We start from the raw sequence: 19,975 nt of genomic DNA, 5'->3' as shown, positions 1-19,975 counted from the left end.
TTGGCGCGAGACGAGACAAGACAATTAATATGGGTTGAGATTTCAAAGGGTATTTTAGTAAATATGATGTGTTCTGATTAACGAGCTGTCACATTCTGACAGCTGACGCAGTGTGCTCCTTGAATAGTACATGGTTACTACGCACGAACCAAACTCCTAGCCATGACAATTATTATTAGTATAATTAAATTAACGACGAAGATTTCGGTAAATTGTCGGTCAGCAGACGTGATTTTCTACCCGTAATTTCGTGGCTAAATGGAAGTCTACGGTCTATCCCTCTCTCCCTCTCTCTCCTTCACGGTCAAGAGTCACGACTCACGAGTGACGACTGACGAGCCACACGATAGACACAACTGAGTACTGACTACTGAATTTGGTTGCGGTGGTGCAGTGTACTTGAGACGGTGCGTGTGTGAGAGTGTGTGCGTGTGACTCTGGAGCTGGACCCTCCGATAATACCTCAATCGGTCATTTCTTCCCAACTCCCTAGGTCAGGTCTCTCTCTCTTAGCGCAGTGCGCACCCTCGTCCATAGAAGAGAGGAGATCTCATCACAGCTCTGGTTCAGATACTGGTAGCTCTCTCTCTCTCTCTCTCGCTTTTCATTTTCATTAGGGGTCCCTCTCCTTGCTTTCTTTACAACGGTTCTCTCTCTCTCTCTCTCTCTCTCTCTCTCTTACACATTTCCCTTTTAAGAATACAGCTTTAGAGTAACAAACAGGGTCCAACCTCAAATCCAAGTTTGTGGGATGAGTTGTGGATCAAAGCTGGGTTACCTCTTTTTCTCTCCCTGGAGTTCTGCGAGCTAATTCACCGGGTTCAAGTTCCCATTTTTCCCTCATTTTTATTTTTGTCTAATGAAATGTGAAGTGAGATTGGATGAGAAATTCGAATCGGTTTGTGCACTTTGATGAATTTTGTGTCTGGAGATGGATCCTCCTTCTTTGATTAATGAAGGTTCCTTTCCCTCGGCAAACCCGTCCTCGTATAGCTTGGCTGAGATTTGGCCTTTCCCGCTCAACGGCGGCGGGGGTGTTGGGGATTCCGCTGGTGTTTTGGGATTGAGGAGGAATCATTTTGGGCAGAACTTGAGTGGCTTTGTGGAAACTAATGGGAATGGGACGGTGGCGGTGAATCGAGATTTGTCCATCGATGAGTCAACGGTTACGGAGCAGAGCGGGAGTCGCGGTGGGAGTGGAAGGAAGCGTAGAGATGCGGGTTCAGAGGATGAGTCATCTAAGCTTGTTTCTACGAGCAGTGGCAATGATGTGGTACTCTCTTTCTCATTCAAAACTTATCCATTCTTAGCTATTTCTCTTGTTGATGCCCACCTCCTATTTCTTCACCTCACTTCGATTTCACTTAATTTAGGCTTAGCCTTGAAATTACTGGAACTGCCTTATGTGTTAATACGGTACTGATTTTAGGTGTTGTAATGGAAACGTTTTTTTTTTATCTGTAAAAAACTTGAGAGTGAAGATGTGAGAGGATAAATGTACAGTTGGTTGATTGAGGAGTGATCTGCCATTTATTGAAAATTCAATTAGTTTGGGGCTCTTACCGTAGTGGTTTTTATATTATTTCTCTTTTAAGCAGAACGATTGTGATGGTAAACGCCTAAAGGTTTCGGGATCAAAAGATGAAAATGGTGATTCGAAAGCTGAGGTGGAAGCGAGTTCTGATGCTGGTAATAAAGCAGCTGAACAAAACACTCAACCTCCTGAACGGCTTAAGCAAGATTACATTCATGTGCGGGCAAGGAGGGGGCAAGCTACTGACAGCCACAGCCTAGCAGAGAGAGTAAACCATTTATTGATTTATTTCCTCTTTAGTTTGCAAACTAGAATTATTCCCTGCTGTAAATATCCAGTATTAGTGATGGAGTCTCTCGGTATCCCATGAAGTCAGAATATCTTTACATTCAGATGCATGAAACATTAAAGTTCTATTATTGCTAGTGACCTGGAAACTCTGTGGGATATAGTGCACACCATAGACCACATCTCCATAAATCAAACAAATGTTGCTTACTGAAACTATTTGTTGGACAGGCTAGGAGAGAAAAGATCAGTGAGAGGATGAAGATTCTTCAAGATCTAGTCCCTGGATGCAACAAGGTGCAGTATGTTGTTTCAGCGCTTTTACATAATTCTGGTTACCTGGGCATATGTTGTAACTTCTCCATTGTGTAATATATAATTGCAATCTTCATGAAGCCGGTGCTATTTACAACCCCCCCCCCCCCCAAAAAAAAAAAAAAAGAAAAGAAAAGAAAAGAAAAGAAAAACCCTCAGATTGCAAAACTTTCAAGCTCATATTCCTTTTTCAATTAAGATGCCATTTTCTGAAGAGTTTTGCTTAGAAAAAAATTCCTCTGAGCAGGTCATTGGCAAAGCTCTGGTCCTTGATGAAATAATTAACTACATCCAATCACTCCAGCGTCAAGTTGAGGTATCCATCCATTTCTCTATTCTATGTCTGGCAGCTCTATATTATCTTTGTTCCTCTCAGCTGGTCAATTCACAACTTGATTTTATAAAATTGTTGGATGTTGTAGTTCCTGTCAATGAAGCTTGAAGCAGTTAACTCACGAATGAACCCTACCATTGAAGGGTTTCCTTCAAAAGATGTAAGTCCTAAGTACACTGACTGAAACACATTATCCTACCTAGCTCAGCATTTTCAGCCATTTGAAATGTCATAATAAGCTTTCCAATCAACTTGCTCGACGGTAATCATGAAAGTTGCATTCTTTTGGTTGACAACGTATATTCTAGACCTTAGATCCTCAAGCAACCCAATTCCCCTTGCTACAACATGTGGCCAATTGGGAAATCAACCCAGTCAATTAAGTTGCTGTCCGTCTTCTGGGCAGGCTATAACCATAACATTAAGTGCTACAGGTTACAGTCTTCTTTTTCAGCTTGAGTATTCAATTGTTATTATGTTTTTTCCATGTAACAATTTAGATTTTATGGTTCAGTACGGTGCACAGGCATTTGATACTACTGGAATGGCATTCAGTTCACAAGCAACAAGGGAATATGGCCAAGGGTCACAACCAGAATGGCTGCATATGCAGGTCGGTGGCGGCTTTAAGGATCAACATGACTTTAGTTAATCCTCATCAATTGGCAATAAGGTCATAAGTAGCTTGCTTCCTCCTTTGATGATTGTCAACAATTATGCCCCAGTCATCTTAGTCCAGAGAAGAATCTTATTATTATTATTTTCTACATCTGGTGTGGAGCTGTGGTTTCTGTTTATATGAGTGAGCTTCAACCAAAAATCTTTACAGTCTCCATTTCGTTGTGCGTTAGAAAAATCCATTCTTTTATCTTTATATATCATCTAACAGGAAGTCCTGTCCTTTATTGTATCACTAAACCTGAATTGAACCTCCTGCTATGAATGTTCTGGAACTCTTTTAGACATAACTAATGAATGAATGCTTTTTCAGAATTTGTAATATCTGAATCATCCATGCTATTCTTGTCTGAACTTTTGGAATTTAGTTACATCAAGAAACTGACTTGTTTCAAAATTACTGTTGGCATTGCTAAATTTAACACGTTTGATCTTTTCCTGGCCATTAACTCTTGCTGAGCTTGAAAATTCTGTATGGTCAGGATATTGCAAGTTCCTTAACTTGGGAATGATGCATCTACAAAAAATAAAGTGGAGTAAATAAGAACTGTTTTTCCTTTTGCTTCATGGGCTACACACGGGGGTAGCCCATCCCCAATCCCCTTACCACCACCTCCCCCCCCCCCCCCCCCCCCCCAAATTGATGGCAGAGGAATTTAATCCCAGGTCTCTGCTACGAGTCAGAGATCCAAGCCAACTGAGCCACCATCAGTTGGTAGTAAATTGGAAGTGATTAAAAAAGAACTAAACATGAAGAATGTCATAGCCCAAAAATATCTAGATTATTCTGTCGCAGTTTTGTCTTGTAATATCTGATGTCAAGATGTTTCTGACTTTCTGTGGTCATATAATGGCGACTTTTCGCATTTAAGTGACTAAAAGAAAACCCACATGTTAAATAGATATGTTTTCAAATATCAGATCTGATGTATTTGGCTAACTATTTTGTTTGAGAGACCCTCATTAAGAAGTTAGATCACCTGAAAGATAAAGCTGTGTTTGGGATTAAGGATCATTGATCCGTTTAGTTTCTATTTAGACAAACATCATTGTAATTATTTAGGCTTCACTGCATATTCTTCTAAACTCACATTAAGCTAGGAACTGACTTGATACATGCAATGTCAGATTGCAAGGAAATGTAGTATTGGATTATTTCTGATGGCATTACATGGGGCCTGTGCTAATTTGGAGAACAACACAGGTTGTCGTGCATATCAGTACAAATCAACTAAACAAAGCCTTGTTCCAACCATATGGGATCAACCATAGGAATGAAGAATCCTGTTTTTGTTATTCCACTGACAAGTTGTCAAACAAAGTCTAGTCTCCATATCATTTCTTACTACCTTAATCTACATCCTTTTATGCATTCCCAAGCTCCTTTGGAACCATCAGTTTGCATCAGCCAACTCCCCGGCTAGTGTGGTAGACAGTATTACAACATGCCTAAACCATCTTAAGTCTCAACTTTGCCTTATTTTACCACTTGTTAGGGCTATTTCGAAATTATCAGCATTGCTCTCAATCTAATCCTATATTTTCTACTCTTTCCACTTTTCCATCTCAACATCCTTGTCTCTGCAACAATGGGGCAAAAAAAACCCTTATCTCTACACTCACTTTATGAACGTTTCTTTATTGCTGGCTTTATAGCTGTCCTATAAAATTTCCTTTGGATTGATTGGATTTCAATGATACACAAAACTTCAGATGCACCTCCTAACTTAATCCGCCCCACACAAGTTCTTGTAAGATAACTCTCTCATAGCATGAAGTTCAAAGGATTGATTTTTCCTTTGGCTTAGTTTGGAAAGGGTGCAAATACAAATATATGTACATTTCAAATACATACAAAATAGTTCAAAACAAGGTTCAAAATATCGTCAGTCAATACATATCATATTGGAGTCTTTCCGATACGCCCCTACAGGGGGTGTTTTGGGTTGGTGAGTGGTTCAGGGGGTAAACCGGTCCCTCTGAACCAGATTCGAAAAAATAAAAAAAAAAATAAAAAACTAAAAAATACCGATACAGGCTGATATGCCCTACTGGCATATCGTTTAGTTGCATTCTACATATTTGAATATGCACTATTTCCAAACTGAGCCTCATTTTTCTTTTTCCTCGGTGCAACGTTTAGGTGCATGTGAAGAGTTAGAGAGGCTTGTGAATGATGATGGTGGAGATCATCAAGGGGCATTTTTTTATTTGGGTGATTGCAAAGTGACTTACATGGTCTGTGTTAGTGAGAATTTGGTTTGAAGACCATGTTGATGATTAGTTGGTCTAAATGCGTGTTGGAGCTCCTTTTCCAATGTTCTACGATCTTTTGGAAGCAAAATAGTTGCAGTTTTGTATATAATAACACTATTTTCACTACACGAATAGTTGGGATCAAGGTTGGATTAGTTCAGATTTTTCACTAGATCTGTCCTCTTGATTATTTTTCCCTTCTTGAAGCACTTTCACGTTGATTAAATGCCTTCACCTATGAACTATGAAGTTTCATTAGCATATCAATGTTTGTTTTGATGAGAGAAAGGTATAACTTGGATTTTCTTGGAACATGGAATCTCATTTAATATTGCAAAGGCAAATATCGTTTTATACATTTTTTAAGTTAAAATCACCAAAAATATATATAGAAAAGAGATCTTGTATGTTGCACAGGCACTTGGGCCTCGTTTGGTCCATTACCAAGTTCTACCATACCCTGCCATTTCTAGCTAGAAATAGAATTTGATTCTGACCAGAAATAGGAGGGGAGGAAACAATTGAAGTAGTAGGAGCTGTAAAATGAAATCTCCATGAGAAGAGCCCTTATTTTAACTGGTAAAAAGGAGACAAGTCCTTAAAATTTAAGGAATGCCAAACGCAACCTTGGATGGTGCCCATTCTGATAACCTTAATTGGTGCATTGAACATCATTATGGTGTCGATTTCTACCTTGTCGTACAGGCAGGACTCAGGAGGGGAGAGCCTATTTATCAGGGTACTCCATGTCCATCTACGGAAAGATGGTAGTGTGGACTATGGAGACCGGGTAATGTTCATGTACAAAACATGATGACACTGCTGCCTTAACAGACCCTACTTCAAATTTCCCAGACTTTCACGTTAAACACTTGTGGGGCATCCAGCTCGTGTACAGCGGTGTCGTTTTCACATTTTACCTTGCTGAATTCCCGGAATAAACTTTCAAAAGCTTACGTATCCAAAAAAAAAATCAAAAGCAAGGCAATGGTATACTGCTAATAGACAACCTAAACATTGTTTAATAAACCAATAGAACGTAAGATATTTGTCATATATTAGCGTGGCTTATAGGATTCTAAAAATCTAGATATTTGTCATATATTAGCGTGCCTTGTGTAGCCATTCAATCCTCTTAGTTATAAATCCTGATTCAAGGTTTGGATTTTATTATAGCCCTGGAAGTTTCACAGAGTGAAGGTGATTAAACGAGGTCGGATTGGAGGCAAGCAATCTCATCGTCACAGAAACGAGTGGACTGGCAGTTAGGGGTGTCAATGGAAATCAATTTGGACAGATAGACAGACCAACAAGACATATTGAATTATTTGTAATGAATTGATATTAGATTGTGTTGGATTGAATCAATATCTGGCTCATTGGTAGAATATTTATACTATTAATAAAAGAGTAAATAACTTCATTTTTTGGATTTCTCATTAGACATTTTTACTCTTTATCTAAACAACATACAACGGGTATAAAAAAGGGCATATATGTCCTTTATTCTCACCCCAAAAACTGCCTATTTATAACAGTTAAGAAAATGTCCACTTATAACTGTTCAAAAACTGTCCATGAATTATAAATGGTTTTGTCTTGGAGATACTGTCATGTATAAATGCACGTACATGTTTAATAGTAAGAATATAGGTGTCAATGGACTAGGGTTGGAACTAATCTAAATTAAAAGGAATTTGAACAGATTAAATGCTCCAAACATTGAATTGGACCAATCCAAAATGGTCCAAAATATTTATTGGATTGAATTGGACCTGGTCTATTTGTAATGGATTCACATGTACTGGATCGGGTTGGACCAAATCCAGTCCAATTGACCCCCACTGGTAGTCAACTGTATATCTTGGGGGTTGAGATTTGAAGACCTAATAGTAATACGCTCCAATAGATTAAAATAATACTTGTTCCTACTTACTAATCGTGTTACGATGCTGGAACTAGCCAACTAGGGTGGAGTGGGATTCTCTCCCTCTTACGGATTGCTAATAGAAAATAGAACATCCGTAATAGAAAATGGAACAATTACGGATTGCTAAGAGGGATGGGATGATTCGAAGTGCAGAAAAAAGGCCCAACCCCCCCAGGCCCCCAATTAAGTTGGGTCGCGGCGTGATCGTAGACTATGTCTATGTGCTTATTGTGGTGCTTTATTCTGTTCAATGAAACCCTTTGACCAACAGTCAACAGAGAGGGCTCCATCTCTCCATCGTGCAGTTAGGTTTGGTGAATTTTTGTATGCTTGCAGCAGGCCATGATGGCAATGGGTCACGGTGCACCCAAACTTGGAACCAAGTGGACTTTAATACTGAGCGTCTGAGCCTAACCCGTGAATGCAGCGGAGGTAGGCAAAGCAGGTCATGATGATTGACAGGAAAGATAAAGACAAGAGCATTAAACATGGAGACGTCGGGCTCTCAGGGACATACTACATTTGAGTTGGGACCCATAGAAAAGAAAAGTCTGGGCCTCCAACTCCAACAAGGCAATAACAACGAAATTACTTATACCTCTTGTCCTACGTTTCAAGGATCAGGACCCACCATATTAGATCGGTCCCAGTTAAAATATTTCCAATGCACAATCACGGTTATTGGATGATTTCTGGCCGTCTGATTTTGGTGCTATGTATAGAGTGTTTCATCCTGATGTGGTTTCCCTTTTGCATTTTAGAAAGTTCAAAATCTGAAAAAAGGTAGCCATTTCCGTTTGCTGATAAAACTGGGGGATATGATGTCGTTTCAGCATTCCAGTAAACCGATGCTTTCAAATTTCACTTAACAACAAGGAATGAATTTCATATGACAATAGCGACTCAGTTATTTACATGTAAAACTACAACGAAATTATTCCATTTCACAAGGCATTTACAGAGGAAGGAAGGCAACGCATACATGATGGATAGCGATCAAAAACAGGTAATATGATGAAAATTGTAATACACATGGATAGCATGGCAACACTATTGGCAGCGTTCTCGCCTTCTCAGTGGTTCATCAGAGTAATGCCTACCAATCCAGCTTAATGTAACCAAGTTTTGAGCTTTGATCGATGAGACATTACTACATGAGGAGTTTCTTCGATTGCTTTTCTTTGTTTCTTTGCTCCTGTGAATTACTGCAAAATAGATACAGACGATGTCAGAAGTGATTTACTTACGTTTGGTCAAGACTCGAGAGTTTTAGGTTTCCAGAACCCAGAGGCCGTTTGTACACATTCTTGGAACAAATCATGATGGAACTCCAAACAGAACTAAATATTCATTACAATCAAAGATCAAAGATTTAGGCTGTGTTTGGGTCCATGGGCGTTTATTGAAAAAATATCACCACATCAGTGCCACATAGGTGTTGGCATTTATTGCATATGAAGCAAAATGAAACAACTGTTTGATTTCACCATTTATCAAATAAATGGTAGAAAACTTAAATACTTTGATTTTTGTGCATAGCCATAGGGCATTTGGGGAAGCGTCAAATTCTTGTTTCCCCCAACGCCCCAACATTTCTTGAAACCAAATGCTGATGTGGCACACTTTAATGGGTATTAATCTGAGGTGGAGAGTAAAAAATGTTTAAAGTGAAGCCCAACCAAACAACAAAAACAGGAAACGTTTAAAGTGAAAAAAGTATAAATAAACGTCTAAAGTGAAAAATTACAAATAAATGGCCTATCCATAAACACCCATGGAACCAAACAAATACTTAGTTTCAAGCATTTTTACATGAAGGCAGAGTTTGCCAATATCTCTAAGGATCTGAAGTTCAACTGCAGTACATACCCTGTTCTAATATTTGTAAGTTACCTCTCTGACAAAGCAACGCTAATTGGAGCACAACCATGTTGCTTTGGCATTAGAATTGATTCTTGAACCCCTCCTAATGAAAATGATGAATGAAATAATGTGGCCTCTCCTATATGCACAACTATGTGCTCTCTCTAACAACATCCTAATCATATTTACAACAGGAAGCCATTGACATGAATTTTACACTAGAATACGACTGAAAAACTAACCAGAAAGCATCCAGTAACTTCTAGAAACGGTGATAAAATCAAGTTGCAGGCTGTGTTGTGCCATAGGAGGTTCCACCTTGGTTGAAACTACTTCCACTTGACTGGAAATGAAAAATCATTGCCCAGATCACACGTAACAGCAGAATAACAGCAAAGACGGTACCTCCAAGAGTGCAAACCACCTGTAAGTAGCATTCACAACCAGGTCAGTTAATGCATATTTTTCTATTTAACAGGTGCTGTTCCTCGCAACAGAGTATTGAAAAGATAAATTTAACCCAATTACAAATGAATATGATCAGATACTCGATTAATATTTTATGGATGATTCAACAGAACTGAAAACCCTTGGTATCACTAGTATAGATCCTGATAAGGCACTTTGAAAATACACTGCTGCTCGTGGCAAAAGACCCATGTGTATTTCTGTACACTAATAAAAAACATTCAGTGTGTCATTGATAAATCCCTATTTAGAACAGCATGGAGCAACAGGATTTGTGAACCAAACCCACTCCTACATCCTCATATAAGATTGATGACAATGATAGTTATGGTGACAGAATAAGTGTTTACCCCATACCAGATTGATATTGAAACTAATACACAGCCAGCATCTATATTACTCAGCATTCCAGAGTTACCCTGCTTCATAAGCTACTAATTAGCATACCTCAAGAAATGCTTTGACAATAGAAAGTGAAGTCAAAAGAAGAACTCCATCCACTGCAAAATAAACCTGTATGTGCCCAACACCCCCAAAGAAAGAGAAAAGGTTTAGCGTCAATTTAGATACAAGCTGCTTTTATTCATTATGAACAATGTAAAATGTCTAATGATTAATTGAAAGGATGACTTGTATTGACAATAAAGTACCAGCTTAAATAGATAATAGCAGAATCTTGAACCAAACATATCATGAATAAAAAATGCATGCCCATTGCAAAGGTGTAAGGTTAAAGCCTTTTGCATCATTATGACTAACGGTTCTCATGATAGAACTGAACTGGTATTTCCAGCAATCTTGGATCAAAATTATTAGTGTAATTTATTTATTAAAATAATCCTTAGTGCAATTTGAACTAGAGTAAATAGAATAGTTTCCTTCGCCAAAATAAGCAAAGTTTTCACTTACAAATCTAGAGATCACAGCAATTGCTTAAGCAATTCTAGAGATCACAGCATAGGGAATAATGGCATTGTCGATGCTGTCCTAAACAATTCTAAAGATAGTAAGGCAAGCCGCAAGCCAGGAAGGTTTTTTCTGCTGCAGTTAATTTGACATTTAATACAACCATGTTTAAAAGTTTCCCAGGCAGCCATCCTTTTTAATCAGAATATCACAATGATATCCCCATCCACTCCATCCTAGTAACTAGAGTTCCATATAAAAACAAATTCCACTATAAAATGAAGGGGGGTGTTTGTTGATATGTTTTTTTTTCAAAACAAAAAACAACTGCCACGTCAGCAGTTGCTTTTGTTTTCAAAAAACAAAATCATACACTGAAAGTTGTTCCCAATTGATTTCCAGAGCTCCCACACCCATCATGACTGAAGAAGAAACAAGCTGATGCAAAGCAGAAATAATGCACAAGGGAATTGAGGTTGTACATCTGCCGGGAGAGGGGGATTTTTATTTTTACTAAATGAATTGCATTCTACATTTCCACTTTGACTAGCTTTTCCTTATTGCCGCAGCAACCCATGTTCGTTTCACCCCCATCTCTTGGCCTCTTAGAACCTTCAGCCTACACCAACTTATTAGTTCTCACTTGGCCAAACTGTCACAAACAAGTACATTCCCCCCTCTTTCCTTTCTTCTTCTTCTTCACATGTTGCGGCTACTTGATTATCTAGAATGGATTAATGTTTGACTTACTCTTACCCGACTTGTCACCAGTGTAACATTTCACCAAGGTTATGTTCGTGTCAACATAATGCTATCTCTTACATCAGAACATATTCCTCTGCAAAGCATAACTGACTGCTAGAATTTCAGATCTTCCTTCAGTTTTGTTTCTTGTGTTCTATTCAGGTAACGTCCCAGAAGCACGTCTGCAACCTAAGATACACCAAACCTAATTCTTAAACTCCCACGTCTCTGAAGTCCAAACCGGTGCCATCAACTCAATTTCACTTGGCCAACGGGTAGAAGGGAACATACTTAATTCGTTAAGATGGTGTTGGCAATGGGGGAGAAACTAAACGGGGTTGCTTTAAACAACAAGAGATGGGGCAGAAAACATGAGAATTAAGTAGTTAGAACCGGTACGGTTCTGTGCTAATTTTATGATGAAATTAGCAACATCATCTTAACGAATTCAGTTCGATCTAAGGAGACAACAGTATAATGCAAACTGTAGAACAGTAAAGTAGAAGCCAGGATTCCAATAGTACCAGCTGGGGCGATATCGCTGGAGGCAAAATTGAACGTGTAGCTTTCTTGGCTCTCTTGGAGACATTTCTGAACATGCTCCGAAGGAACCTGAATAGCAAATCAACGCTGCTTTCCATCTCATCTTCCTCACTGTCGTCGTCAGCATCTTCATCGTCAAAGAAAGTCTCCTCTATCTCCCCCGATTCTTCTCCCGAGCAATCATTAAGCTGAAAACATATATCTTAATCGTCTCCTTGTTTGGAAGTTTGGTCTTTCTATAGATATCAGAATTCAAGAGAGACATAAAGAGAGAAACCTTTCCGTGGCAAATACTGGTTCTAGGGCTTATGGTGTGCCAGCCATTGAGAGAGTGAGAGAAGAGGCGAAAGGCGTGAAAATAGGGTTTGGGGTTTGCTCGAGGGATGTTGGAGCAGTGGAGGTTGGCAAACGAAAAGAAAACCGGAGAAGAAATCACGGTTGCGGCCATCTGATCTGAATTCTGGAATAAGGTCGGATGTGTTGATGGAGTGTGAGTCGCATGGAAAGGATATTGGCGCCTGGGTAGACCTGTTTATGGGCCGGACCGAATTCGAGCCAGACTTTTACTCTTCATTAATGAAAATTTATTTTCACAGGATTCTTCACTATTTGCCGTAATGGATAATTAAAGGCATGAAGTGTCGCTAAATCACAATAATAATGCATCTGTATAAATTAATTTGACCTTATATAAAATATTTTGTAATGTTTTAGGTCTCCAATTGTCCATTATATAACCTCTAAAACCAATGGCGTTCAATGTTCAGGATCGTCCTATGTATAATTCGATGACGCTTTCTAACAAAAGATCAACATTAGTCCTTGCAGATTTACTGGTGCAATTTAGCAACGTTATTTTTCTTATATGCTTCATTGCAGCAAATAGCAAAAAATTTTGTGATACTAAAGATGTTTATCATTTGATGCCATCCTTGGGGAAATATTGTCACGCCCTTAACCAAAAGGTTAAAATAACCTTTACAGATGTGCACTACTGCTATTTTTTTCAGCTTTTTAGGCCTCCAATTGCCCATTATAGCAGATAACGAAAAATCATGTGAAAGCAAGGGCATTCACCATATGGGATCGTCCTATGTACAATTGGATGACGCTTTCTAACAAAAGACCAACATAGCCCTGCAGATGCACTGGTACGATTTAGCGACGTTATTCTCCTTATATGCTTCATTTTGACGAATAACAAAGAATCTTGTGATACAAAGATGTTTATCATTTGATGCATTCCTTGGGGTAATGTTGTCGTGCCCTTAGCCAAAATGTTAAAATAATCCTTACAGATGCACTACTACTACTTTTTCAGCGTTTTAGGCCTCCAATTGCCCATTATAGCAAATAACGAAGAATCCTGTGAAAGCAAGGACGTTCACCGTCTAGAGTCGTCCTATGTACAATTGGATGATGCTTTTTAACATAAGGTCTCTCTCTCTTGCTATTTTGTAGTCCTTCATGCCTCCAATTGTCCATTGTGGCCAATAGTGAAGAATCCTATGAAAACAGTGACGTTCATCGTCCAAAATCATCCTATATGTAATTAGATGACGCTTTTTAACAGAAGGTTAATATGCATGGTTTCACATGATCTAGTTGTGCTTAGGACAATCTTGGACAATGAATATGCGTGATTTTGGAAAGTTGTGTGTTGTTCACCATAATGGATCATAGGATGATTAGAAATGTCATCAAATTACACAATTAATTTTTTACTCAATAAATATATACAAATAAAAATATTAATAATAAAATAATTATTTTAGTACTTAAAATTCATACATTATTTTAGAATATATATATATATATAATTTTAATATATTTCTATAAATTATTAATTGATTTTCTAATTTAAAATAGATAATAACATATTCATTATTTATAAAAATAAAATTTTGTTTACAAAATATTCAAGCATATAATATTATATTGAATCTATCAATTATACTAATTTAAATTTATATAAAAAAATGATTTATTATTTTAGAAAATTTATTGAAATAAAATGATAATGGAATAATTATTTTAGTAATTAAAAATTATGCATTTCCATATGATATGCATTTTAAAAATTTTAATATATAGATGTAAAATATTTTAAGTTAAGATTATATGTTTTGATTTACATTTTACAATAACATATTTATTATTTAAAAAATAAATATATTGTTTACCAAACATTTAAAAATTTAATATTTAATTGACTTTTTTTTGTTAATGTTAAAAAGTAAAAATAGTAAAATACGAAATAATAGATATAGTAATTAAAAGATAATAATTACATTTGTTTGTGTCTATATAATATGAGTCTTTAACTCTTGATTGATGGATTATCAACAAAATTGTATGATATTTATGCATCCCATTATATTAATTGTAATATATTCGTTTATATATGTCATTAAAATATACATTTTTATGTATTTATATCTTATTTGTGACTAATTTAACCTTAAAGCTAGTGTAATTGGTGTATTTACATAATTTGTATTTATTTTCCTAGAGTATCTATGTGTTTTCATATCTTTCGTTCGTATCCATATTTTCCAAAGCGTATCCATATTCAAGTCAATACTCGATAGCGATACTTTGATCCTTGGATATTATTGACCTTATCTAATAAGACACCACCTACTTGTTTAAAGGATGATCCTGGATGGTCAAAATCGTTAGTTTCGTAGGATTTTACGTTATTACCTTAATGGGACATTAGAGGTTTAGAACGTTGTGAAATTACATCCATGCATCTGGAATGACTATTTCGACCTTATAGCAAAAGGCACAATATCGTTGCCCCAAGGATGGTATGTGACGATGAAAATTCGAGGTATCATATGATCTCTATTATTCACCACTACTTGGCATATAAACACTAGAATGTTGCCAAATTGTGTCAATGCATCTACAAGGGTGGTATTAACCTCCTATTATAAGGCACAATCCAGTTGTGGTTAGGGCGATCTTGAACCGTGAGTATTTATGGTTTCACAAGATTCTCTGTTATTCACCATAATAGATCATAGGGGGATAGGATCACCTTTAAAATGCACTAACGCGTCTGTAATGATACTATTGAACTTATTAAGGCACCATGTAGTTTGAACAACGGTCCCAGATGGTGAAAATCTTTAGTTTCGTAGGATTTTACATTATTGCCATAGAGAAACACTAGAGGCCTAAAACACTGTAAAATTACACAAGTGCATCTGGAAGGATTGCTTTGACCTTATGGCAGAATGCGCAACAATGGTGTCCTAAGGATGGTGAACATTCGAGGTATCATATGATTTTCTATTATTTTCCATTATGAGGCATATGGGCACCAGAATGATGTCGAATTGTACTAATGCATCTACAAGGGTGGTATTAACCTCATGTTGTAAGGCACAATCCAATTGTGCTTAAGACGATATTGGATAGTGAATACCCGTGGTTTCACAAGATTCTCTATTATTTATCATAATGGCTGATAAGAGGATTAAAATGACTTCAAATTGCACCAGTGCATCTACAATGATATTATTGATCTTATTGAGTAAGGCACTACCCAGTTGTGTGAATGACGATCATGAATGGTGAAAATAAAGATTTCCACGAACAATTCCAACAATAATGTTAAATCATTTTTATCCAATCGAGTAGTGCTCGTCTTCTCTCATTTGGCTAAACAAAATATGAAATACTATGCATTAGATCTCAATTGAGATATGGAAGGAAAAATGGATTTTGGTACCTATTTCTAATTTATGTTGTATTCTTTCAACATCTAATTAAATTCAAAAATATCAAGAAAAGAATGTTAACCAAAAAGAACAACACCAAGGCTTCCATTGGGCATATATTCGTAGACGAGTAACTTTTCTTCTCCTTCCACACAACCTCCCAAGAGTCTTACAAGATTTTTATGTTGAAGTTTCATATGAACCTTGTTTAGAGCTTGCTAGCCTCTTCACTTTTACTTAGTTTCGCCAAGTAGAGTTCCTTGAATAGAGCTTGCTAGCCTCTTCTAATTTTGTATAAGTTTGGCCTTAATTAGCTTCCTCTCATGTTGTGCATTGAAAAGTTGAGGAGATGCACCAATAACAGATGATGGCACTAAAGGTGTGTTTGGTTTGATAGAAAATGTAACAAGAGAAAAACATAAAGTTGAGGGAAAGTTCACAAAATTTGTGAAATTCCTGAAGAATTTTCCCTCAACTTTTTTTGTCAAGCAAAACAGTACAGCCTAGATTCAGTCATGGACGTTAATTGAAGTCAAGAAAACATTCATTTCGGAACCGATTGCAATTCAAGAGATACTATTACTATTTTATCATATCCATTCCTTCAACATTTTGGTACGAAGAATCTGTTCTAGTTGGACCATAAGGTTGCTTTTGGAAATGATGCAAATAAGTGCAAATGCAAATATGTAGACTTTTATCTGTAATGGATGCAAACACAAATTCTGATAAAGCATGTGCTTTTTTTTATTAAAAGCCCATTTGAATGCAAATTTACTTCTTTTTTATTAATGTATTTTTACATCTTATTATCAATATAAATATGCATTGATATGCCATTTGTTAATGCATAAATGTAATGTTATTAAATACAGGAAAAAGTGAACCAAAGTGTAAATTTACCCTGAACTGGGATTTATACTCCATTTGCATCATTTCCAAACACAACCTAAATATCCTACGAAGGAGGTTCTTCAAGGATAATTTTGTTTTTCTCTACAACGAAAGCAAAAAAAAAGGTTAATTTGCAATATTAGAAACTAAAGAATATATATATATATATATATATATATATATATATATATATTTTTTTTTTTCTTGATCCTTTTATCATAACATGGCAATAGATCAATGAACTTAAAAAGAGCTATCATAATAGATGGCAATAATATGATAGCATCAATTACAATCTTTGATGACTTACTTTGTTTACCTCTTTTGAAAAACAAAAATTTGCACACTTTCAATTGAAACTACAATTGTGAAATATATACTTCATACCACTCACAAAGCTCTAATGAAATAATTAACCAAAAGAATACAATAAGTTGAAAGCTTGATCTACTCACCGAGATTGGTAGGTAGAGTTAGCGGAACTTAGAGTTTCATCTGTGGAATTTTGGAGACACTTAAAGCAATGTTTTGTAGATAAGTCGTTGGTGCACTACACACAAGACCATATATTGTACCGTGGTCAATCGGTAAAATTAGCATCTCCAATCGCATACATGTTGCTCGATGTATTAAATGTAGTCTCCTTGGAAAGGTTAGCTAGTAGGCTTCTCACAACCAGAGCGAACTGATCTAGGTTTCTTGTGTTCTTTCTTGTTCCATATATGAACATTTCCAGCACTGACTTTGCCAACAAAATTTTGGTTCGAGTAGCTCAATTGATTGTATTCCTCCCATTCAGTTGCTTCTCTTCTATTTGGACACAGTCGCCGCTTGATATTCTGAATTGCAATTGCTATGTACTCCTTACTGATGGAGGGCCAGCTCACGACCCACCGAACCAGTCGAACCAGCCCGCGACAGCTAGGGAGGAACACGCGAGAGATGCATACAGCGGATAATGGTAATGGCAGATAAGATCACGTATCCAACCTGCGTTGGATGATAGTGGCTATCGAATGGTGGACGTCAAGTCCAAGTCCTAGCTGTTTTAGTTGTTCTATTTTCCTAATTATTCTACAAGACTATCAGTATGTATTATAAATACTTCAGTTTCTAAGCTCAATAGACACACACGGAATTTTCTTCGCCATATTTCCTCTCTCTACTAAGGCTACGCCTAGTTTTCGTAAGGCTTCAAGATCGAAGCCGATCCGATCGTCCGGGTGCTTAAATAGTCAGCCCGGTCGAACGCGTCACGCTGCGTCTGGTGGTATCAGAGCAGGAGTTCGCTCAGTCAGATGGCCAACCAAGACGGTAGCAGTCGCAACCAACCCCGTGATGGAGATCAGGGGCTACAAGTTGTTTGGGGAGCAATCGAAGAGCAGCGCACAGCCACGCGTAACATTGAGCAGCAATTGGCAGAGATCACTGGACAACTGCGGACCTTGTTGCGGGAGGATGTTCCAAGGAACCAGGATAACCCGTACCCAACCGGAGGAGACGACCACGGTAGACCACTCGTCAACCCCATACCCCGGAATCCTATTCTTGATGATGATAGAAACAATGAACTAGAGCTCGGCGTTGCTCCAGTTCTTCCCAGCGATGACAGAAACGGTAGGAATTGGCGCAACCCCAACAATTTTAATCCTCGTCGGAATCATGATGAGTTTAAACTCAAGGTGAATATTCTTACTTTTAGTGGGGATTTGGATATAGAGGGCCTTCTAGATTGGATTACCGAGGTTGACCGTTTCTTCAAGTACATGGAGATCCCAGAAGAAAGAATGGTGAAATTAGTAGCTTTCCGACTGAACGGAGGAGCATCTGTCTGGTGGGAATGAATGAGGGAGACTCGGATCAGAGAAGGAAGAGGTCCAGTTCGAACATGGAGGCGCATGAAGTAGCTAATAAGAGGTAGATTTTTACCCCCTGATTATGAGCAGTATATGTTTGATCATATCAACGATGTGCACAGGGAACAAGAAGCATAAATGAATACATATCAAAATTTCTGAGATTGGCTGAACGGAACCAGCTATCTGAAAGTGATAACCAGCAGGCAGCCCATTATCTGAGTGGTTTGAGACTTGCTATTAGAGACAAGATTGGCGTCCAGATGGTTCTCAGTGTGCAAGAAGCAAGGAACTTAGCTCTGAAAGCTGAATTAATGTTCCAAGAAAGGACCCGGGCCGAAAGCTATCGACGGTACAGTGGGAGCGACAACAGACCGGCAACAGTCAACAAGAACAAAGCAGCCCCAAGATTACAACCCTCCCACCCGCCGAATACAGCTAACGCTAGTAAGGCCGCCACGGGAGGAAACACTCGAGGTAACACTTCAAACCCTTCTAAACCTAGTAATCCCTATGCAAAACCTGCTCTTTTTAAGTGCTTCAAGTGCAATGAAGTTGGGCATAGGTCTAGTGACTATCCCAGAAGGAAGGCAGTTAACATGATAGAGAGGGAGGATGAAGAAGATGTTGATGATGAAGTATATTGTGGACCTGATGGAGAGGACGAAGAAGGTCCCTATGAGCATGAAGAATACACATGTGTTGTGAGGAAACTGATGTTGTCCCAAAGAAGCAAAGATACCACTCAACGACACCGACTGTTTCGCACTAGATGCACTATAAAGGGTAAATTATTTGATTTAATTATTGATAGTGGCAATCAGGAAAATATTATTTGCGGGGATGTGGTACAGAAATTACAACTACTTCCTGAGAAGCACTCGAACCCATACACAATTGGGTGGATCAAGGAAGTCGGTAGCGTACGAGTGGAGGAATGCTGCAAGGTCCCATTCTCCATTGGTAAGTACATTGACGAAGTATATTGTGATATTGTGGATATGGATGCTTGCCAAATTCTGCTGGGTAGGCCTTGGCAGTTGATGCAGATGCAAAACACCTAGGTAGGAAGAATACCTATTAGCTCGAAAAAGAGGGTGTACGCTACACCTTATTACCCATGGCAGAAAAGAATTCGCCAAAGGCTTCAAAGGCAGAAGAGAGAAATTTCCTTACCATTACACATCACCATGCTGAATTTGTAAAGGAATGCAAGGATACCAGCAAGGTCCATTTGTTGGTGGTGAAGAGAGAAAGCATGAATGAGTCACTAGAGGAAAACAAAATTCCAGTGGAAATGCAGGGGCTACTCGATGAGTTCCATGACGTAGTTCTTGATGAGTTACCTAATGAGCTCCCTCCCATGCGAGATATCCAACATCATATTGATTTTGTTCCTGGTGCTAGTCTACCTAATCTCCCACACTATAGGATGAGTCCTAAAGAAAATGAGATTTTACGGGAAAAGGTAGAAGAATTACTAAGAAAGGGGCATATTCAAGTTAGCATGAGCCATTGTGCAGTACCAACATTATTAACACCTAAGAAAGATGGGAGTTGGAGAATGTGTGTCGACAACAGGGCCATTAACAAGATCACTATTGGCTACAAGTTTCCCATTCCCAGGCTGGACGA

General features: G+C 37.9%; 2 protein-coding genes across 7 annotated transcripts; one reads left to right on the top strand and one right to left on the bottom strand.

Moving 5' to 3' along the window:
* The first annotated feature begins 206 nt into the window (after positions 1-206).
* LOC104608024 (transcription factor bHLH79-like) lies at positions 207-3,473 on the top strand. 4 transcript variants are annotated; one of them, XM_088904400.1, is made up of 6 exons: positions 207-1,273; positions 1,599-1,802; positions 2,054-2,119; positions 2,385-2,453; positions 2,560-2,631; positions 2,998-3,473. In XM_088904400.1, the coding sequence occupies exons 1-6, from the start codon at positions 932-934 to the stop codon at positions 3,121-3,123; spliced, it is 879 nt and encodes a 292-aa protein (XP_088760526.1). In that variant the 5' UTR covers positions 207-931; the 3' UTR covers positions 3,124-3,473. The 4 variants fall into 4 exon arrangements, with proteins under 4 accessions (XP_088760526.1, XP_010272169.1, XP_088760525.1 ...); XM_010273867.3 differs by having other exon boundaries at positions 2,986-3,473; XM_088904399.1 differs by having other exon boundaries at positions 221-1,273; positions 1,596-1,802.
* A 4,721-nt stretch (positions 3,474-8,194) lies between these two features.
* On the bottom strand, positions 8,195-12,445 carry SHW1 (short hypocotyl in white light1). 3 transcript variants are annotated; one of them, XM_088886586.1, is made up of 5 exons: positions 12,137-12,437; positions 11,841-12,047; positions 10,114-10,179; positions 9,460-9,622; positions 8,195-8,542 (listed from the first exon to the last, which is right to left on the bottom strand). In XM_088886586.1, the coding sequence occupies exons 1-4, from the start codon at positions 12,305-12,307 to the stop codon at positions 9,479-9,481; spliced, it is 588 nt and encodes a 195-aa protein (XP_088742712.1). In that variant the 5' UTR covers positions 12,308-12,437; the 3' UTR covers positions 8,195-8,542; positions 9,460-9,478. The 3 variants fall into 3 exon arrangements, with proteins under 3 accessions (XP_088742712.1, XP_010272167.1, XP_088742713.1); XM_010273865.3 differs by having other exon boundaries at positions 8,195-8,540; positions 9,441-9,622; positions 12,137-12,433; XM_088886587.1 differs by lacking the exon at positions 10,114-10,179 and having other exon boundaries at positions 8,195-8,540; positions 9,441-9,622; positions 12,137-12,445.
* Between the last annotated feature and the right edge of the window lie 7,530 nt (positions 12,446-19,975).

The sequence above is a fragment of the Nelumbo nucifera genome, chromosome 4, assembly GCF_055504915.1.
Source record: "Nelumbo nucifera cultivar China Antique chromosome 4, China Antique-T2T, whole genome shotgun sequence".
NCBI lineage: Eukaryota > Viridiplantae > Streptophyta > Magnoliopsida > Proteales > Nelumbonaceae > Nelumbo > Nelumbo nucifera.
The sequence above is the reverse complement of the archived record's forward strand: the minus strand, read 5'-3'. Positions and strand labels throughout refer to the sequence as shown.

Bases quoted from the DNA above. Each gene is read 5' to 3' on its own strand.
- LOC104608024 (XM_010273866.3), top strand. From the start codon at position 932: ATGGATCCTCCTTCTTTGATTAATGAAGGTTCCTTTCCCTCGGCAAAC. The intron at 1,803-2,053 runs GTAAACCATTTA...TTTGTTGGACAG, and splicing joins GCCACAGCCTAGCAGAGAGA to GCTAGGAGAGAAAAGATCAG. The intron at 2,454-2,559 runs GTATCCATCCAT...TGGATGTTGTAG, and splicing joins CACTCCAGCGTCAAGTTGAG to TTCCTGTCAATGAAGCTTGA.
- SHW1 (XM_088886586.1), bottom strand. From the start codon at position 12,307: ATGGCCGCAACCGTGATTTCTTCTCCGGTTTTCTTTTCGTTTGCCAAC. The intron at 12,048-12,136 runs GTTTCTCTCTTT...ATATGTTTTCAG, and splicing joins CCAGTATTTGCCACGGAAAG to CTTAATGATTGCTCGGGAGA. The intron at 9,623-10,113 runs GTATGCTAATTA...TGCTACTTACAG, and splicing joins TTGTCAAAGCATTTCTTGAG to GTGGTTTGCACTCTTGGAGG.